At 31.8% G+C, this 23,703-nt stretch overlaps 1 protein-coding gene across 1 annotated transcript; it reads right to left on the minus strand.

Moving 5' to 3' along the window:
• Positions 1–1,018: 1,018 nt before the first annotated feature.
• On the minus strand, positions 1,019–1,612 carry LOC139849417 (uncharacterized). Its single transcript, XM_071839076.1, has 2 exons — positions 1,294–1,612; positions 1,019–1,146 (listed from the first exon to the last, which is right to left on the minus strand). Exons 1-2 carry the CDS (start codon positions 1,610–1,612, stop codon positions 1,019–1,021), a joined length of 447 nt encoding a protein of 148 aa, XP_071695177.1.
• Positions 1,613–23,703: the final 22,091 nt, after the last annotated feature.

The following is a 23,703-nucleotide window of genomic DNA, read 5'->3' on the forward strand; positions in this document are numbered from 1 at the left end:
TCGGGTACTTCTTCTCGTGGTCTTTTAATTTTCTCGAGGAATAAGCAATGACTTTACCTCTTTACATAACAACACAACCAATCCCATTAATAGAAGAATCACAGTACACCATCATATCATCAACACCCTTCGGTAACACCAACACTGGAGCTTGAGACAATTTCTCTTTCAACAATTAAAAAGCAATTTCTTGATCATTTTCCGAATTAAATTTCACATTCTTCCTTGTTAATTTGGTCAACGTGGAAGCTATTTTAGAAAAATCTTGAATAAACCGATGATAATAACTGGCCAATCCGAGAAAACTTTGGACTTTCGTAGGAGTAGTCGTGCGTTCCCAATTCTCTATCGCTTTAATTTTCACCGGATCCACTTGAATCCCTTCTTTGTTGACAATATGGAGCCAAAATTTGCATTTAGAGAATTTGTCATGCAACTTCTCTTTCCGCAACATTTTCAACACCTCACGAAGATGGTGTTCATGTTCAGTCATATTCTTAGAATAAACGAGTATTTCGTCAATGAAAACAATTACCGATTTATCCAACATGGGTTGACACACCCGATTCATAAGTTCCATGAATGCCGAGGGCGGATTCGTAAGACCAAAGGGCACCACCACAAGCTCGTAATGCCCTATCGAGTTCAAAACGCCGTGTTCTCAATATCTTCATCACGGATGCGCACTTGATGATAGCTGGATCACAAATCGATCTTATAAAACCAATACGCCTCTTGTAATTGATTAAACAAGTCATCAATACGAGGTAACGGATAACGATTTTTAATCGTCACTTTATTCAACTCACGGTAATCAATGCTCATGCGCATACTACTGTCTTTCTTCTTTACGAAAAAAATCGGAGCACCCCAAGGTGAAGTACTCGGTTGGATAAAACCCTTTTCTAGCAACTCTTGGGTCTGATTCAATAACTCTTTCCTCTCCGTTGGTGCTAAAAAATAAGGAATCTTAGCAATTAGAGTAGCTCCCTAAACCAACTCGATGCGAAATTCAATTTTACGTTTTTGGCAGAACACCCGGTAACTCGTCTAGAAACACATCCTCAAATTCATTTACGACCGGAATACTTCGAATGGATGGAGGTGCTTCTCGAGTGTTAACTACATGTACTAGAAATTCCATACCTGCACTACAAAGGAGTCAACGTGCCCGTGCATAAGTGCATAGCGGCACAAGTCTTCTCCGTTTTTCACCATGAATGATTAATTCTCCCCCACTTGGGGCCTTCATCCATATAAATTTCTCATGGCATGTAATGTCGGCTCTATAACAATCGAGCCAATCCATGCTAACGACAACATCGAATTCACCTAATGTCATTGGTATAAGAGCAATCTTAAAGCTTTCGGTACCAAACACAATATCATAATTTTCGCACTCATCAAACCCTAGTACAGTTTTACCATGCGATATCTCAACTTCTACCGGATTTTTCAGCTTAACTAGTGGTCTATCAAGCTTATTCACAAACTTTAGAGAAACAAAAGACAAATTAGCACCACAATCAAAAAGTACTTTCGCAGGTTTAGAGTTAACTACAAAAGTACCTGAAACAACTTCATTGGAATTCCTTGCTTCTTCACTAGTCATCAAGTAGTTACGCCCCCTTTCCAAACCCGCCACCTTGTTTGATCCCCGAACAACTGGGGACAATCTGACTTCCAGTGTCCTTCTTTATGGCAATTAAAGCACATTATCCTGTTAGAAGGTGGGCTCGTGCAGTCAGGGGACATATGACCCCGTTGACTACAATTAAAGCACTTAGTTCAACTTCATCCCTACAGTGCTGCTCGATTGTCTCTTTTTGAAATGTCATGCAGGGGTAACACTCATGAACCATCGTTCACTGTTTTTCAAAACATTTTCCGATATCGACATAACGAGCATGATTGGTATGGTTTTTCCGATCGAGTGTCGTTCCCTGCTGGTCAGAAAAACGGTCTACAAAATTCCTGGAAAGATTCTTTCTATTTTGTTAGCAACAAATTTGTTCCTTGTGAATTCGCAAATATTCTGCAATGGCACACTGGTTCTACCACTTCTCTAATCAGACCCCCTCCTATGAATCAGGTTGAACAAGAATTGTTCGACCTATGTTCCGGCCAAAAGCTTAAACTTCGTGTATATCCCAACTAAGTTTTGTATCTTACTGGCATTTCGTCTTACTGACCGTCTGTTAGTACTAGTCCAGTCATCATTCTTAGAGGAAAGGGTATAATTTGTATTGCCTAAATCACTTGATAAATGATTTACTGAAATGCATGCTAACCTTTGTATGTCATTTTTGCAGAGATGAATGTTCGCGGAATTAATGTGGAGGAAGATTTCAAGGGTTAAACAATTAAGAAATAAGTGGTTGATCATGATGCTTGTATGAATGCTGCTGAAGCTTTGGAGGGCGGCGAGGTAGCAGATGAAGCTTCTCTAAAGCGCAGGTCATTCATGCGCCTCAATCCTCCAACCAAGAAGAATAAAATTGCATGCTCATCCGAAGGTATGATACTATCTTCACACCTTGTTTTATTTGCCAAAGCTGATTTTTGTTATGCCGTGCGTATTTGATTGTGGTTTCTGTGACGACCCGGAAATTTCTGACCAAATTTAAACTTAATTTTATATGGTTTCGACATGATAGGCATAGTCTATTTAATTGAATCTCAAAAAGTTTGAACTGTTTCATATATTCAATTGACCTTCGACTGCTCTCGAGGATTCACAAACAATTAAATGTAAATAGATATGTGTGTATGTATATATAAATAATAATTCGAAATATAATTTGAAGTATTATATGTTGTTGTTATTTAAAATTAATAAAATAAAAATAGGATATTATAATAATTATTATTTAAAAATATATCTCTATATATAAATAAAGTATATTAAAAATAAATATTAAATGATTGTAATACTCGTTTGATGTTTCGATTGATATTAAGCAAGTTAAATTTAAACTTATGTAATTTTAAAATAAACGGTGATATGAAAATGAGTTTTATAAATTTTAGGCTTATTAATAATATATTTAGATGTTGTTTGTCAAATTTAAAACTTTTTATATTTTTCTTGGGGGTTGAGAGTGATTAATTAATGTAACTTTTATTTAATAGTTAATGACCAAACTTTATAGAATAATGACCTAAATAAATAAATATACTTAATTAAACTCCATGTACACTGGTTACTGTTTTCCAATCATTCACTTAATTAAAGATTAATTATTATAATTATTATTAATATTAAATATTATATATATTACACAATATATATATCTATATTGTACGCATATGTATTGGAGAGAGGGAGGGAGAGGAGAAAACGTTTACAACCAATCTCGCATGCCACCATAGCCACCACCGGAGCACCACTTCGGCATACACCACCGCTACCCTTTCACCAATAACCGCCACTTTAGAAACCATGAAACTATCTCCATTCTAATTTTATGCTTTATTTCGAACATCCTCCTTCACTCCATAACCACCGTGAACCATCACCACGAGCTGTCATCACCACCAGACACCCTACTACAACCGCTACCACTGCTATCATTACCGGCTGTCACCACCACCATAACCCACCCCTTTATTGTTAGAACTCACTGTTTGTTGCTACCTCTTGATTTCAGCCATCGATCATCGCAAAACACCATAACTCGTGACTGTTTTCATGTCTACTGTTGACGAACGAAGTTACGAAACCATCCTCACATACTCGCCGAAATATTGAAAGAGAATGAGTTGATGTTGATGACGATGAATAGTGATGGTGAGCGAAGAAGAAGATGATACGGTGTGATTATGATAATGACGATGGTAATGTACTGATGATACAAGAATGAGTATGATGATGGTCATCGAAGAAAATGATGAATAGTTAAAGAATGATGATGATGTACGCGTATGATAAAGAGGATAATATGAAGATGACGATGATTATGATAATTGATGATGTTTATGTTGATAAAGATGATGGTGAACTGTGATGATTAACGAAGATGCGAGATGATGATGTTCTCGGTAAGAATGATGAATAGCCGATGATGAGGACGAAGGGATGATGTGATGATTATGATGAGATGAAAGATGATGCGATTACGATATAGATGATGATGTGATGATCGGGTATAATGATGATGAAGAAACGAAGACGATGATGATAAGAAACGTGATGTTATGATGATAACGATGATGTATGATAAAGATGATATGATGCCGTATGTGTATGATAACGATGAACGGTAACCATGGTGATGTTTCATTAATAATGATGTTAAGAAAATGGTACGGTGATGAAATGATATACGATATTCGATGATGATTATCTATATCGTAGGTGATGAGCATGTATGGTAACGATGGTTGATGTTAGACGAGTGATGATGATAAGCGAACGAGGAGGATGATGAGCATGGGAGGATATAATGAATCGGATGATGATGAATGATCATAAAATGTTGATGATGAATGGATGATGATAACATAATGATGGTATATTATTCATTTTTATGATTATTATTTATTATTATTTATTATTATTATTATTATTATTATTATTATTATTATTATTATTATTATTTTTATCTTTATTATTATTATTATTATTATTATTATTATTATTATTATTATTATTATTTGTATTTGTATTATCATTAATATTATTATTATTGTTATGTTCATGATAAAAAGAATGATTAAAAGTTACTAAATAATATGATTATGGAAATTATAAAGAATTGATTATTAATATATTATGATTTGAATTGTTATGTGATGATTATATATTAACTATAACATAAGTATCATTATTATTAAAATTATCATTATTATTATAACTGTCATTATTTTTAACGTATTGTTATTATTATCATTAGTAAATATTATTAGTATTATCATTAAGTATTAGGAGTATTATTAATATTATTATTATTATTATTATTATTATTATTATTATTATTATTATTATTATTATTATTATTATTATTATTATTATTATTATTATTATTATTATTATTATTATTATAAGTATTATGATCATTATTATGATTATGACTATTATTATTTTGAAAACAATACAAATTATTATTATTTTCATTAACATTAGTATTAGTATCATTTTTATTATTAGTATTAGTATTATTATTATTATTATTATTATTATTATTATTATTATTATTATTATTATTATTATTATTATTATTATTATTATTATTATTATTATTATTATTATTATTATTTTTATTATTATTATTATTATTATTATTATTATTATTATTATTATTATTATTATTATTATTAACATAAGTATCATTATTAACAATACCCTTTTTTACAAATATTATCATTATTAATAAAGTTATTATTATTATTATTAGTAAATCATTTTTTTTTTATCAAAAACTATCATTTATAAAAGGATAAATATTTTGTACATAAAATATACTTATTTCATATACTATAATTGTATTAATATTTCATATAACTATATATTAAAAATATTAATATTTACTTATATAAATACTTACATATAACAAACTATTGATATTTTTTTTACTAATCATATATATATTATATATATATATATATATATATATATATATATATATATATATATATATATATATATATATATATAATATAGATATGGATATATTAATATAACTAAATGTATAGATATTAATCCTTTTAAATATATATACAAAATAAATATATATAACATATAGTTTAAGATATAATATAAGTATACGTTTTTTAAAATCGAATTTAATATAAATTCTATAATTATTACAAATAGATAAATAATATATATTAATAAATGAAATTATGTGATTTCCATTATATGTTTTAATAGATATACAATTGATATAGGTTCGTGAATCCAAGGCCAACCCTGCATTGTTCAGTATCGCCGTATGAATATTTTTACTACAAAATATTGGATAGTGAGTTTCATTTGCTCCCTTTTTAAATGCTTTTTCAATATATATTTTTGGGACTGAGAATACATGCGCTATTTATAAATGTTTGACGAAATAGACACAAGTACTTGAAACTACATTATATGGTTGGATTATCGAAATCGAATATCGCCCCTTCAAGTCTGGTAATCTAAGAATTAGGGAAATGACCCCTAATTGACGCGAATCCTAAAGATAGATCTATGGGCCTAACAAACCCTATTCTGGAATTTGGAATGCTTTAGTACTTTGATTTTAAAAAGGTGATTGCGATTGCCATTATATAGCATACTTGCGAGTATGCGGGGGATATTCTTTATGCATCCTTGTTAGTTTGGTTACCAGGTGTCCATCATATGAATGATTTTTATGCACTTGCGAGTGTATTGATATTTATGGAAAATGAGAATCTTGTGGTCTATTAAAAATGATGGAAATGATTATTGATGATAAACTAATGAACTCACTATCCTTTTGGTTGACACTTGAAAGCATGTTTATTCTCAGGTATAAAAGAAATCTTCAGCTGTGCATTTGCTCATTTTAGAGATATTACTTGGAGTCGTTCATGGTATATTTCAAAAGACGTTGCATTCGAGTCATTGAGTTCATCAAGAATATTATTAAGTCATTTATAGTTGGATATATTATGAAATGGTATGCATGCCGTCAACTTTTGATGTGATGAAAGTTTGTCTTTAAAAATGAATGCAATGTTTGTAAAATGTATCATTTAGAGGTCAAATACATCGCAATGAAATCAATTATTATGTTTCGTTTATAATCGATATGAACGGGGCATTAAAGTTGGTATCAGAGCGGTGGTCTTAGCAAACCAGGTCTTGCATTAGTGTGCCCAACTGATAGTTGTTAGGATGCATTAGTGAGTCTGGACTTTGACCGTGTCTGCATGTCAAAAGTTTTGCTTATCATTTCTAGTCAAAAATCATCTACTTATCATCCGTTGAAAATTACCTATTTATCATTCTTAGTCTAGACACATATTACTGCATTAATTGCATGAATAGTGTATAGACAAAATTCATATCTTAGCGTATCTGTTACTGTAAACTTGCCTGACATATTCCGTAAATCCCTTCGTAATCTACGAAATCCTTTGTTCTATATATAGATATTCTATGTAATTAGAATACCATCTAATAGCCAGAAATCATTTCATATTGAAAAATCCTTTATTCAATCGTACGAAATGGAACTCGCCACTAGTTCAAGTCCCTCGGAATCAGATATAGAGTTTCACTCGAGCTCCGAAAGTAGTGTGACCGAAATGGATCAACCAATTAGCCATCATCTATTCTAGATGAATTGGGGATGGGTTTGTAGCCTACTTAATCATTGGAGATAAGAAGAAAGGTGGTCCCTTCCATCCACCACATTTTCCTATTGATGAAGAACCTAAAGCATTTAACGGCGAACCAGTCCGAAACACCATTTTCACTCTCATTTCCGAATAGCTCGCAACGATTACATAATATCTAATATTTTAAACCTTATTCATTCGCTCGTTCCAACCGCCAATCATCTCGGAGTAATTGAAGAAGTCAACGAGCTTCGCTCTCGAGTAATCAATTTGGAGAATATGGTGCAAAACTTACCAGCTTCAGCAACAGCACCGGCAACACCAGTACCACCAACAACAACATCCGCAGCACAAGCCTCAATACTACATGCCTCAAACTCACAATCTGCACCTCCAGCATAATCATCATACTACATGATGTCCTACATCGATTATCTTCGTTCTACATGACTTTCTACATCAGTTATCTTCGTTCGACGTGGCGATTATGTAATCTCTAGTGTTTTAGAGATTATATATTCTTGTTCTAACGGTAATTCAAATGAGTTTAATATCATATTGACTCATTAAATCTATGATTACATCTGAAGAAAATATATATGTATATATGTTTTCATAAAGATTGTAATTAAAAATTCTTTTGTACAAACTGTTAATGGTGAAAATATTTTAACGGGTAGGTAATACCCTAGAAATATTTAAATTTCACCTTAATAAGTTACACTGTACATTCTCCGAATCTAATTCAACAGTCACTTACTATCCTACTTAAGTATCCGTTCACCGCAGAATAACCATTTTCATTCAATTTCATATTTGGATTTTGACCTATCAGAATCCAGCAAGTGGCATAATGAAGAAAACATTTGACAAAATAAAATTTGTTAGAAACAGACAAATTAACTATGAGAAATTTTGTTAAGAAACCACGCTAACAAAATCCTAGCTAACTGTTCCTAGCTAACTGTTAATTCCTTATTACATTTAATTAACGCAATTTATTTATCGCAATTTTAATTCTAACAATTTTATTTATCATCATTTAATTTCTGTTATTTATTTTACGCACTTTATTTATCGTCATTTAAATACTGTTATTTACGCATTTAAATATCGGGACACGTATACAAAGTTTTGACATATCATATCGACGTCATCTATATATATTATTTGGAATAACCATAGATACGGTAATGATCGAGTTAGCTATACAGGGTCGAGGTTGATTCTAAAATAATATATATACTTTGAGTTGTGATCGAGTCTGAGACATGTATACAATGGGTCACGATACATATTAATTAATTCGAATATTATATATTAAACTATATATGAATTATTGAATTGCTAACTGTGGACTAATAACATTGGACAATTAAAATGAATTAAAATATTGATTATAACATATGAAACTAAACAATTCTTCAAGTTAGCCACTTGATTTCATCTTAAACCTCATTTATATCTTGACAATTACTATCTACGTTCCAACCTTTCATGATTCTTGAAAACACCTCAATCGAGAGGATAAATCAACCGCACTTCATTTACGGAAGAAAAGATTGATGCAAATAGTTATGCACCTGAAAACACTCGGAACCAGAGTAAACATTTAACAAGTATCTGTACAAGGTCCTTTGGGGTTGTTATTATCAAAAATAACTTTGCAATCCCTTTCCAAATTAGCCAATTTTGTCACAGCTCCAGCAAATCAATTTTGACTTATCATTCGAATAAACCTTATTATAACGTTGTTATATAAGTTGCCTTTCGTCATCAATACTGGGGAACCATTTATACCTCACCACATTAGCAGAAACTTACCAGCAACTTCATAACTCATCGGCTTAAGTCTCTCCGAAGAACCATTATATTTGTTCATTAAAACCTATTCATATACTCATCCACATCTTATAACGAGAATTATAACATCAATTACCGGGAACTAGCAATCAGTATTTTGAAATCTCGCAGCATGTCTACATCAACAGATATATGTATACATATAACATTTATCTCTTAGAATTATGACCTTCCATTATGAAACTATGAAAAGCACTCAGTCTACAAATCAATACTCCAAATTTTCAAAAAGCTGAATGAAGCAACAAAAACTATAAACGACTTTAACAGTCGGAAGTTTGATGATAAAGAATAGTATGTTGGCAAAGCTCAGAAAAAAGGAAGGTTTGAAACTGGAAAACGAATTGAGCAAACCATGAAGGAGGCTATGGATAAATCACAAAGACTAAACCTGCCTTGAAAGAATCCTAATGATTCTATTTCTGATGAAATCTTTAGAGAATACCTTACTTCTTAATTGCTTTAAATCATTGTGAATGAATTTCTTCATCACACTATGATTCTAAAAATTCTAAGATATCATCGTATCTTTCATTATAAATATCTTCCATATTTCTGAAGATATTTTCATAACTACTCTTATCTGAAATCATTTATCTCTTCGCGATATCAGTGTTACATCAGAAGGGAAACTGTTTTAGTTTCTAAATTCAGAAACTTTCGAGTTTAAAGTATGAATGTTTTTGAAGTAGTTATTATAAGAAAACTTAGCCAACGACAAATATCTATCCCACTCATTATCAAAATCAATGACACACGCTCGTAACATGTCCTCTAACATTTGAATGGTCCTTTCAGTCTGACCATCTGACTGCGGATGATAAGCAGTGCTCATATCCAATTTTGTTCCCAAAGCTTCCTGTAAGGATTGCCAAAACCTCGATGTAAATCGACTGTCTCGGTCTGAAATAATAGATACAAAAACACCATGTCTCAAAACAATCTCTTTCAAATACAAACGAGTAAGCTTCTCCATCGAATCTGTTTCCTTAATCGGCAAGAAATGAGCTGACTTTCTGAGTCGGTCAACAATCACCCAAATGGTATCATAACCACCCACAACTCTCGGTAATTTCGTAATAAAATCCATCGTAATACCTTCCCACTTCCACTCGGGAATCTCAGGTTGCACCAAAAGTCCAGACGGTTTCTGACGCTCAGCTTTAACCTTAGCACAGGTCAAACACTTAACCACATAAGTAGCCACATCAGTTTTCAAATTAGGACACCAATACATCTCCTTAAGATCATGATACATCTTTCTTGAACCAAAATGAATAGAGTACCTAGACTTATGAGCCTCATCCAAAACAAGTTGTCGCACATCACCAAACTTCGGAACCCAAAGATGTCCCGCAAAGTACCTAGTACCATCCGTTCGTACCTCAAACTTCTTAGCCATGCCCCTGACTTTCTCGTTCACAAAATTCTCCTCCTTTAAGGCTTCTTGTTGTGCCTCAAGAATCTTTCTAGCGAGGTTTGTTCGAATTGTCATATTCAAGGCTCTAAACCTACGAGGTTCAGTCCTCTCTTTACGACTTAACGCATCGGCCACAACTTTGGCCTTCCCCGAATGATATAAGAGTTCACAATCATAGTCATTCAATGTCTCAACCCATCTTCGTTGCCTCATATTCAACTGTTTCTGATCAAGGATATGTTGAAGATTTTTGTGATCAGTGTACACTGTACTCTTGACCCCATACAAATAATGTCTCCAAATGTTAAGCGCAAACACAACAGCTCCCAACTCTAAACCATGGGTTGTATAATTCTGCTCGTGAATCTTCAACTGACGTGACGAGTACACAATAACTTTCTTACGTTGCATCAAAACACAACCAAATCCCTGACGCGAAGCATCACAATAAACAACAAAATCATCATTACCCTCAGGTAGTGACAATATCAGAGCGGTAGTCAACTTCTTTTTTAGAGTTTTAAAAGCAGTCTCTTGTTCATCCTTCCACTCATACTTCTTCCCCTTGTGCGTTAAAGCAGTCAGAGGTTTTGCTATACGAGAGAAATCTTGAATGAACCTTCTATAGTAACCTACCAACCCTAGAAACTGACGAATCTGAGTAGGAGTCTTCGGAATTTCCCACTTCTCAATTGCCTCAATCTTGACAGGGTCAACTTGTATTCCTTGTTTACTAACAATATGTATAAGGAATTGAACTTCTCTCAACCAGAAAACACACTTAGAGAAGTTAGCGTACAATTCTTCTTTCCTCAATAGATCAAGCACCAACTTCAAATGTTCTTCGTACTCTTCATCCTTCTTGGAATAAATAAGGATGTTGTCGATGAGAACAATAACGAATTTGTCCAGATAGAGTCTACACACACGGTTCATGTGGTCCATGAACACAGCAGGTGCATTTTTCAATCTGAACGGCATAACAAGGAATTCATAGTGACTATAACGGGTGCGAAAAGCGATTTTTGGAACATCAGATTCTTTAACACGTAGTTGATGATAACCGGAATGAATATCGATCTTAGAATAAATAGACAAACCTTGAAGCTGATCGAACAGATCATCAATTCTCGGAAGAGGGTAACGGTTTTTAACTGTAAGCTTGTTCAATTCACGATAATCAATACACAAATGAAACGAACCATCTTTCTTCTTAACAAACAGGACAGGAGCTCCCCAAGGGGACGAACTGGGACGAATAAAACCTTTGTCTAACAACTCATGGAGTTGACTCGACAATTCTTGAAGTTCAGACGGCGCAAGTCGGTAAGGAGCACGTGCTACATGAGCAGCATTGGGAACAAGATCGATTTGAAATTCTACCACGCGTTGCGGCGGAAGGCCATGTAAATCTTTGGGAAATACCTCAGGAAAATCTCTAACAATAGGAATATCACCAATGCTCTTCTCTTCTCTATCAGAATCAACAACATGGGCTAGAATAGCATAACACCCTTTGCGAAGATGTTTATGAACTTTCAAACAGCTAATAAGGTTTAACTGTCTGCATTTCTTATCCCCAAAAATCATCAGTGGCTCTCCAACCACATTAGTAATATGAATAGCTTTCTCATAACACACGATTTCAGCACGATTTGCAGACAACCAATCCATACCAATAACAACGTCAAAACTGAGACGACCCATCCTAATCCATAAGGACGAATACAATAACATATGGTTACATTGCTAGGTTCAGACCTCTATATGATATATTTTACAAACATTGAATTCGTTTTTGAAAGACAAACTTTCATTACATTGAAAGTTGACAGGTATGCATACCATTTCATAATATTCAACTATAAATGACCTAATCTTTCATTTACTTAATAATAATCTTTATTGAACTCAACGACTTGAATGCAATGTCTTTTGAAATATGCCATGAATGACTCCAGGTAATATCTTTAAAATGAGCAAATGAACAGCGGAAGATTTCTTTCATACCTGAGAATAAACATGCTTTAAAGTGTCAACCAAAAGGTTGGTGAGTTCATTAGTTTATTGTAATCAATCATTTCCATAATTTTAATAGACCGCAAGATTTCTATTTCAATTTCTTATAACATCATGCATGCATATAGCCATCTGCATAAAAATCATTCATATAGATTGAACACCTGGTAACCGACATTAACCATAATGCATAGAATATCCCCACAGACATCGACGTCTGTATAATAATAATCTCGAAGTACTAAAGCCATCCATAAACATGAATGGGGGTTGTTAGGCCCAATAGATCTATCTTTAGGATTCACGTCAATTAGGGGCCATTTCCCTAATTCTTATGTTACCAGACTTGAAGGGCGATATTCGATTTCGATAATCCAACCATAGAATGTAATTTTTGAGTACTTTGTCTATTTCGTCAAACATTTATAAAACAGCGCATGTATTCTCAGTCCCAAAAATGTATATTGCAAAAGCATTTAAAAAGGGAGCAAATGAAACTCACGATACAATATTTTGTAGTAAAAATATTCATATGACGATACTGAACAATGCAGGGTTGGCCTGAATTCACGAACCTATATTCAATTATGTATATTAACACATGTAATGGTAATCGAACAAATTTATATATTATTAGTGATTTTAATTGTTATTTTAAATCATGTGTTTCATTAATAACTTAATTAATTATATTTATTTTATATTCCGTAAATAAATAATTAATATTTATTATAAAAATATTATGGTTATGTTATATGTATTAAATATAGTTTTATATAACTAATAGTTATATGATAAAATAATATTGATAATAATAAATAAAAAGTTGTTTCGTTTTATAATAATAATAATAATAATAATAATAATAATTATAATAATAATAATAATTATAATAATAATAATAATAATAGTAATAATAATAGTTATTATGATATTAATAATGATACTAGTATTAATAAAAATGATAATAATAATAATAATATTAAAATAATAATATTAATGTTAAAATAATAATAATAATGATAATAATAATAATATTTTTGATAAAATGATAATTTTTCTAATAATGTTAATAATAATAAAAATAACAATAATAATAATAATAATAATAATAATAATAATAATATAATAATAATAATAATAATAATAATAATAATAATAATAATAATAATAATAATAATAATAATAATAATAATAATAATAATAATAATATCACATAATTATTATACCTTAACCAAAATTGGGTCTCGGCCCAAATGTAAAACTGAATCCTAGTGGCCCAGCTATAAAACTGAATCTTAGTAGTCCAACAAAAGGGATACAGTAGTAGTATCGACCCAAGAATCAAAAGTCCATAAAGTTTTCCATTTAAAACATAAGCAGCCTGATCCCAAAATTATATAATCGACCCACGTTATTTTAGTCCAGTTTTAAAAAAAAAATTCGGTGGTTTGCTAGGTTTGTTGATCCTCAACCGTAGCAATCGTAGGGTTTTAAATTTTTGGCCAACAACAGTAGATGGAAGTAATTGTTCGAAGATGATAAAAGTGATGATTTTGAGTGGGTTCTCCTAATAACAGGATAAACGTAGCATCAGCTTTGGTTCATCATCATAAATATTACGTATAACATATTCATCATTTAAAATTCATCTTCATCATACACAACATTCTCATTAACGTCACTGTTATAATCTCTCAGTGCAACATCGTTGTTCGTTTGCACAGGAACGGGAATACATACTAGTAGTAACATGTTTTGATTAATAGGCCAAGGATATTAACAGTGGTGGTGTTTTGATGGCTATTTACAGAAACAATCGAGTAACAAATGGGTTTGTGATGGTGGTGATTTGGTGGTTCATGATGGTGTTTCATGGTGATGAGGTTGTTGTGTGGTTTTAGCGAAAACACAAAAAAAATATATAGAAACGTTTTGATGGTTATGGTGTCATGGTGGTTGTTTGAATAATGAAGGTGGAATTTGTACATGAGTATCAATAGTTTAACAATGGTGACCTTTTATGGTTCTTGGAGATTGGCGATGGTTTGTGAAGGCTGGAACCGAACAAAATAATAAATAGAAAAAAATAATAGAAGTAACAGCAGGTTGTAGGCTTTCAAAGTGGTGATGTGGGTTGTTTCAAAGGTGACAAATGTGGTGGGTTTTGTTAGGCAAGTAGCTGTAATCGAATAGCAGTTGTACAGGTGGGTTTGGTTTGATCTTGTTTGATAAGAAATAGAAACGCTAATGGTAATATGGGTGGTAGTTATGGTGATCATTCATGAACCGAAAAATAAACATAAGCAATAATATTGTTTTTGTTGATGGTGGGCTGAGGGTGATTGAACATGAGGACAGTAGGAAGCATAGTATCGAGCAGCATGAGGGTTTATCTAGTTTGTGGTTGACTGTGGTGATTATCTTGTGTGGTGGTTGGTTAAATCAAAACAGAAAAGTGAATTATAGTAGTAGATTTTCATGGGTTTAAGGTATTAGGTTGGTAACCAAGAAGAAGAGAGGTGGTGGTGATTTAAGATTAAGAGAGAGGGAGAGACGGTGAGGGTATTCTTTGGTGGTGATCAAAACCGAGCAACAAGTGGGTTTCAATTTAGTGAGGGTGATGATTGATTATCATGAGGGTAGTGGTAGCCAGTGTAGGGTGTTTGAAGGTGATGATTTTCGGTGATGGTAATTAGAAGCAGAAGGATTAGCAACAGTAATTCGATGATCATGCATGGTGAGGTGTAGTGATGAACCGAAACAAGTATTGAGCAAGTAAATGATGATCTTTGAGTTGAACCGAATTAGTAAGCAAGTAACTTGGTGATAGTTGTTCGATGATCGATATGGTTGGTCGGGCCGTAAACAATGAGCAAGTTAGTATTGTTGATGGGTTTTTCATGGAGCAATAGTAAACAGAAAGTAAAAAAAAATGAGATAAGGTGATGGGTTTTTGTTTTACAACATGAACTGCAATTGTATGTATTGTATATATATTTATATATGCAACTAGAATATTATCATATGTGTGTGGCTTGTCTAACGAAAACAAAGAAAATTAGTGAGAAAAATAGTAATTAAAAAAGTGTGAATGATGAAGATGCAAGTAGTTGTAAAGATGATGTGTGGTTTTAGACGTATATGTGTAGTGGTTAGAAAGTTAAAACTTTTCTCAAACAAAATAATAATAGAGTAATCAAATTGGCATGTGCATGATGATTGAAAGGACCCGTCCTAATCCACCTGGACGAAGTCATCAACATTTGGTCCCATTGCGATGATCGGCTCCAAGTAATGTCCTTATATTGAGCAAATGCACAGCGGAAGAGTTAATTCGTACCTGAGAATAAACATGCTTTAAAGTGTCAACCAAAAGGTTGGTGAGTTCATAGGTTTATCATAACAATCATTTCAATATGTTAATAGACCACAAGATTTCATAATCATAAACATAATACACTCGCAAGTGTATGTAAAGCATTCTAAGTGGTTGAGCACTTGGTAACCATACTTAACATTTAATCAACGTCGCATATTCCCTTTATTATAAAATCTCACTACACCGTACCAAGTGTAGTCACGAAAATGAAGTACTGTGCAACCGTTGAATACTGGTCGTCCAGTCCGGTTGGGGCTGTCAGGCCCGATAGATCTATCAACAGGATTCGCGTTTACATTACCCATGTAAATAGTAGTTACCAAGCTACAGGGAAATATGCCAGTGGTACAACTCAACGTAGAATATATTTTTAAGTACTTGTGTCTATTTTGTAAACATTTATAAAAGCAGCGCATGTATTCTCAGCCCAAAAATATATATTGCAAAAGCAATTAAAAAGGGAGCAAATGAAACTCACTTTTGCCTTGAAAGTATTTAATTCGACTTGGTCTCCGATAGATATCACGAACCTAACCATATATATAATATATCAACATATTTTCTTTTTAAGTAATCGTTACATATATATATACTTTTAATACTTTTAATATTTTCTTAGTCCGTAGTTAGCAGTCCGATGTTAGTGGTCCACAATTAGTTGCTTAAATAAAATAAATAAAGACCCCATCGTATTCGTATTGATCAGAATTAATCTCAACCCATGGTACCATGTTGTCAAATGACGTGTTGCGTACATAAAGTACCGTGTTGTCAAATGACGTGTTGCGTACAATCATGAGGTCTTATGATTAATCTTCTCGTGTTGTTTACGGGTGGTCCTGAAATATATAAAATCAAATCATAATTAATTATATATAAAATATCATATTAATTAGAAAAGATATGATTAATTTACTTTTTCTCCAAATATTTTCGTAGCTAAACTAGCTTCGGATACCCAATCTTGTTTTAGTCGTAGTTTCTTCATTACAACTCCGTTTTTGTTGGTTCAACTTGCCACTTCCTTGGATCGAGTCAAATTTTAAGAATATGAACTGAAAATACCTTAGTTTGCATTTGAAATCATAGGTTATAGGTCAAACTTTGGTGATACTTATGAAAGTGATCATTTTCCATCATAAAAACAACATTTAATGATCATTTTTCTAAAAATACTTACACTTTGAGTTAAACCATGAAATTTTTATGTGTTAACATATTCATAAAAAATATCATTTTTCCAGAACATGAACTTCCAATTCAAAGTTAAAGATGGTTTTTAATTATCCAACTCAAAACAGCCCCCGGTTGCACTCCGACGACGTAGATTCAGTTTTTAAGATGTTCTTTGTAAAACCAAGTTATATCTTGTTAGGTTAGAATATCATTATGATATATCACAGGTCTTGAAGTGTTTTAAAAGTTAATTTATAAGGATCTATTTAGTTTGAGAACAAGTTTGAAATCATTCAAACTATGTTCTTGTTGTTAAAATTTTATACCACAAAATAAGATTGCTATATGAATATGAATTGTATAAGATTATGAACAAGGTTACTACCTCAAGTTACTTGGACAAAGTTACTGCAAAAGATAAGACATAATCTTGGAATCAAAGAGTGGTGGAGTTAGATCAAAAGGTTGGAAGTAAACTTCTTCAAATGGGTGGTTATTTTGATATGTTCTTGAAAGAGTTTTCTTATGGTGTTTAAGGCTTGTAATTGAAGCTAAATGATGGGGAAAATGCTTGGAGATGATCAAGTATGAAGTTAGGAGTATTTTGAGAGAGAAATGAGGGTGTAGGTATGAGAAAATGGAGTGAAGAAATGGTGTTCATTTATAAAAACGTTTTTAGTTTATAAAGAAAGAAAAGGATTCCTAATTTTGTTTTCTTACTAATAATTCATACTACTTGACAAATCCTAGTTACCTCATATCTAGGGAAGTAATAATGTTGATTAGGATGTTGATTTAATGTGTATATACCAATAGTAAATACGTATAGAAGCTGGGTATGATACTGGTACATATACCCTAGATATGCGTATAGAAATCTTGAGGAAACGGAACGAGAATTCAAATATAGCTATCTTTTGTGAATATACTTATATTGTTTTATGTATTTAAGTCCTTAAAAAGTGATTAAATACATTATATATACGGTACATGTATAAGCATTATAGATTATAAGTATATATATCAAAGAATGTTACGTATAGTTATCGTTTCGAAAACTTAAGTTAGTAGTTTCAAAATATACTTATAACTCATTGTCATTAGTACAAAATGAGATGTTAAACCATCCTTAGATCATGTTAAATATATATAAATACATATATATACACAAACGTATAATTATCATATGTTATATAGTTCGTGATATCATCGGTCATATTGGACGGTCAAACGTTGTGTAAAACTCTTTTCAAACACACAAGTCTCAACAATTTGGATTGCTTATCATGTTGGTATGGTTTAATTTATGTAAATATTAATCTCATAAGTATAATTTGGTCGGAAAATTCTGGGTCATTACAATGATTATCAATCACATATCTGTAAAATTCTGCCGACGGTTTTATTTACGAAGATTATATCGTACTCCGTTGTTAATCAGTGATGAATAAAAGTCTTCGGAAAAATCTCAAATTTTTATATTAATTATATTTATTTATTTTAGTCATTATGGTATAAAATTGGTTATTAATTGTTTTAAAATTATAAAATAAAATTTAAATCAACTGTCCGCGCTCGATCCTGGGTAAAATATAAAAAGTGTTAAAATTAAACAAATAGCTCCTAAATACATTTTTAATAATCCTATAACTTATATCACTCATTTTTGGATCACCGTTTATTTTTAAAATCATATAAATTTGAATTTTACTTGCTTAATATCAATCGATGCATCAATCGAGTATTACAATCATTTAATATTTATTTTTAATATACATTATTTATACATAGATATGTTTTAAATAATTATTATTATAATATCATATTTTTTATTTAATTTTACATAATTAATTTTAATAACAACAACATATAATATTTCAAATTATATTTTATTTTCAATTAATATATATATATATATATATATATATATATATATATATATATATATATATATATATATATATATATATATATATATATATATATATATATATATACACATATCTATTTACAATTAATTGTTCGTGAATCGTCGAAAATGGTCGAATGTCAATTGAATAAATGAAACAGTTCAAAATTTTTGAGACTTAACCTAACAGACTTTGCTTATCGGGTCAAAGATATTAAATCATATCGAGAGTTTGGTTTAAATTTAGTCAAAAAATTTCGGGTCGTCACAGTACCTACCCGTTAAAGAAATTTCATCCCGAAATTTGAGTGTGGTTGTCATGATTAACAATAAATATGTTTTCATGATGAATATGAATTGATAAGATAGAATTTTATGATTATTGAGTAATACAGATAAAACAAATCATTTTTTCGAAGCGTACGAGTGAAGCTAACATAAAAGATTGAGATAGAGATTTAACTTTTGACGTAGTCATGGTGGATTTTCCGGAATTCAAGGAATTTAGAGAAAATCTTCATAATAAGATTTGGTTCTTCGGTAATTAAATAAATTAGAATCTCCTTTGGTTAAATGCAATAATCAGTTTCGATTACCCTGCCGGATATTTCACTATAAATCCACTCCCTTCGTTTCCTGATTTCCACAACTCCCATCTTCTGTATTTTCTCCCTTAATTCATACTTCTAAAACGTTCGTCAATATGCTTGATCCGGTTCTGATCTTTGATATGTTACTAACTATCGCAACAATCATCCTTTTATTCCAACTCCCACCGGAGGAATTTCTTTACTTCTATTTCGCTCTTGGGGTGGTGATTTTTATAATTCTTCCTTGTATTTGTCTTTCCATAATTATCGACATCCAAAGTTAATGATTTCTTCTACTTGCTACGATTTGTACTCCCTTTTATATTTCAAAGCTTTGTGCTTTTGTTTTCTCTTCTCGACTTTAAGTACAGCAGGCAATGGTCCAGAATTTGTAGGTATGGATTTCGGAATCAACATAGTAAATGTTCTATGAAGGAAATTGTAATTGCACGATCTTGATTTATCAAATTACCAGAATATCCAAAAAAATAGAACTATCAAGAAGATATGTTCTTAATATGTTTGAAGATTAGGTAGAATATAAGAGTCGTGTAACATGGCACATGATGACGGTATGGTCTGTGAATCATCACATTCATTTTAGAAACTCAGCATGACTTACTGTAATATAATTATGTTGATCAAGTGTCATTATATTATACTAACTCATGCTTCAGTTCCCAACACTACTTCAAAAACATTCATACTTTAAACTCGAAGGTTTCAGAATTTAGAAACTAAACAGTTTCCTTTATGATGTAATACAGATAACATGAGGAGATAAATGATTTCAGATAAGAGTAGTTATGAAAATATCTTCAGAAATATCGAGGATATTTATAATAAAAGATATGATGATATCTTAGAATATTTAAGATTAGGAGATGATGAAGAATATTGTTCGCAAGGGTTTAAAGTAAGGAGCAAGATATTCGCTAAAGACTTCAGCAGACACTGGATCATTTAGATTCTTTGAAGGTAGATTTAGTCGATGTGATCTGTCCACACCCTCCTTCATGGTTTGCTCAATCCATTTTCCAGTTCCAAACCTTCTCTTTTTCTGAGCTTTGCCAACACACTATTTTCTTATCATTAAACTTTTAACTATTACGGTTGTCTACAGTTTCTGCTGCTTCATTCAACTTTTCCAAAAATTCTGAGAACTAATTCGTAGATTGGAGGGTTTTTCAGAAACTTCACATTCGAAGTATGTAAGTCTTGGAGATAGATGTTATATGTATATATATAACTATTGGCGTACAATTGCTGCGAAATTCGAGATTGTCGATTGATGTCTCCCGGTATTTGGTATATTAATTATCGTTACAAGATGCCGATGAGTTCATGATAAGACTACAATAGATAAATATAGTGATTTTTTGGAGAGATTTAAGCCAAAGAGCAACGAGGTTGCTGGTACGTCTGCTGGTAATATGGTGGAATATAAAAGGTTCCCCGGTAACATTAAAAGAGCACGCATATATATCAAGGTTATAATAAGGTTGTTTTGAACGAAAAGTCAAATTTGACTTGTTGGAGCTGTGACAGAATTGGCTAATTTGGAAAGAGATTGCAAAGTTATTTTCAATAATAACAATGCCAAGGAATTATAAATTCGTTTTAAACTTCTATTTAGGTTCCAAGAGTTTTCCAGGTGCATGCCCATATGCATAAGTTCTTCCTTTCGTAGATAACGTGTGGTTGGATCATCCTCTCGATTGAGGTATTTTCAAGAATCATGAAAGGTTTGAACACAGATTGTAATCGTCAAGATACAAATGAGGTTTAAGATGAAATCAAGTGGCAAACTTGAAGAAATGTTTAGTTTCATATGTTATAATCACTATTTTAATTCATTTTAATCGTCCAATGTTAGTAGTCCACAGTTAGTAGTTCAATAATTCATATATAGTTAAAATATAATATTCGAATTAATTAATACGTATTGTGACCCATTGTATACATGTCTCAGACTCGATCACAACTCAAAGTATATATATTATTTTAGAATCAACCTCAACCCTTTATATGCTAACTCGAGCATTACCGCAATATAGAGTGACTTACGGTTATTCCAAATAATATATATAGATGACGTCGATATGATATGTCAAAAAATTGTATATGTGTCCCGATTTATCCGACGATATTTAAAGTACGTAAAATAAATAACATAAATTAAATGACGATAAATAAAATTGTGAGAATTAAAATTGTGATAAATAAATTGCGATAAATAAATGTAATAAGGAATTAACAGTTAGCTAGGAACAGTTAGCTAGGATTTTGTTAGCGTGGATTCTTAACAAAATTTTTCATAGTTAATTTTTTGTTTCTAACAAATTTTATTTTTTTTCAATGTTTTCTTCATTATGTCACTTGTTGGATTTAGTTAAGTCAAAATCCAAATATAAAATTGAATGAAAATAGTTATTCTGTGGTGAACAGTGTAATTTATTAATGTGCAGTGTAATTTATTAATGTGAAATCTAAATATTCCTCGGCTATTACCTACCCGTTAAAATATTTTCACCATTAACAGTTTGTACAAAAGAATTTTTAATTACAATCTTTATGAAAACATATATACATATATATTTTCTTCAGATGTAATAATGGATTTAATTAGTCAATATGATATTAGACTCATTTGATTTACCGTTAGAACAAGAATATATAATCTCTAAAACATTAGAGATTACATAATCGCCATGTCGAACGAAGATAAATGATGTAGAACGTCATGTAGAATGATGATTATGCTCGAGGTATAGATTGTGATCTTGAGGCGTGTGTTGTTGTGGTTTGTGTTGTTGCTGGTGGTACTATTGATGCCGGTGACACTGCTGGTGCTTGTAACCTTTGCACCATATTCTCCAAAGTCACTACCCGAACGCAAAGCTCGTTGACTTCTTCTATTACACCGGGATGATTGTCGGTTCGGACGAGCGGATGAATAAAATCTAGAATTTGAGATAGTATATAATCATGACGAGATACTCTAGAAATGAGAGAGAAAATGGTGTTTCAGATAGGTTTGCCTGTAAGTGCTTCAGGTTCCTCGCCAAGAGGGCAATGTGATAGATGGAAGGGATCGCCTTCTTTTTGTCTCTAATGATTAAGTAAGCTACGAACCCATCCCCAATTCATCCAAAATATATGATGGCTAATTGGTTGATCCATTCTGGTCACACTGCTTTCGGAGCTCGAGTGAAACTCCATATCGGAATCCGAGGGACTTGAACTAGTGGCGAATTCCATTTTGTACGATTGAATAAAGGATTTTTCGATATGAAATGATTTACGGTTATCGGATGGTATTCTAATTACATAGAATATCTATATATAGAACAAAAGATTTCGTAGATTACGGAGGAATTTACGGAATATGTCAGGCAAAGTTTACAGTAACAGATACACTAAGATATGAAATTTGTCTATATACTATCTAAGCAATAAATGCAGTAAGATGCGTCTAGACTTAAGATGATAAGCAGGTAATTCCCGACAAGAAATGATAAGCAAAACTTTTGACATGCAGCTAAGGTCGAAGTCCAGACTCACTAATGCATCTTATCTACTATTAGTTAGACACACTAATGCAAGACCTGGTTCGCTAAGACCACCGCTCTGATACCACATGAGACGACCCATCCTAATCCATAAGGACAAATACAATAACATATGGTTACATTGCTAGGTTCTGACTTCTATATGATACATTTTACAAACATTGCATTCGTTTTTGAAATACAAACTTTCATTACATTGAAAGTTGACAGGTATGCATACCATTTCATAATATTCAACTATATATGACCTAATCTGTCATTTACTTAATAATAATCTTTATTGAACTCAACGACTTGAATGCAATGTCTTTTGAAATATGCCATGAATGACTCTAGGTAATATCTTTAAAATGAGCAAATGCACATCAGAAGATTTCTTTCATACCTGAGAATAAACATGCTTTAAAGTGTCAACCAAAAGGTTGGTGAGTTCATTAGTTTATCGTAATCAATCATTTCCATAATTTTAATAG

This window comes from Rutidosis leptorrhynchoides, chromosome 5, assembly GCF_046630445.1.
Source record: "Rutidosis leptorrhynchoides isolate AG116_Rl617_1_P2 chromosome 5, CSIRO_AGI_Rlap_v1, whole genome shotgun sequence".
NCBI lineage: Eukaryota > Viridiplantae > Streptophyta > Magnoliopsida > Asterales > Asteraceae > Rutidosis > Rutidosis leptorrhynchoides.

What these genes read in the sequence shown, in the direction of transcription:
- LOC139849417 (XM_071839076.1), bottom strand. Translation starts at nt 1,612, where the DNA reads ATGACTAGTGAAGAAGCAAGGAATTCCAATGAAGTTGTTTCAGGTACT. An exon ending in TAGCATGGATTGGCTCGATT is followed by an intron (nt 1,147 to 1,293) that starts GTTATAGAGCCG and finishes TTTGTAGTGCAG; the next exon opens with GTATGGAATTTCTAGTACAT.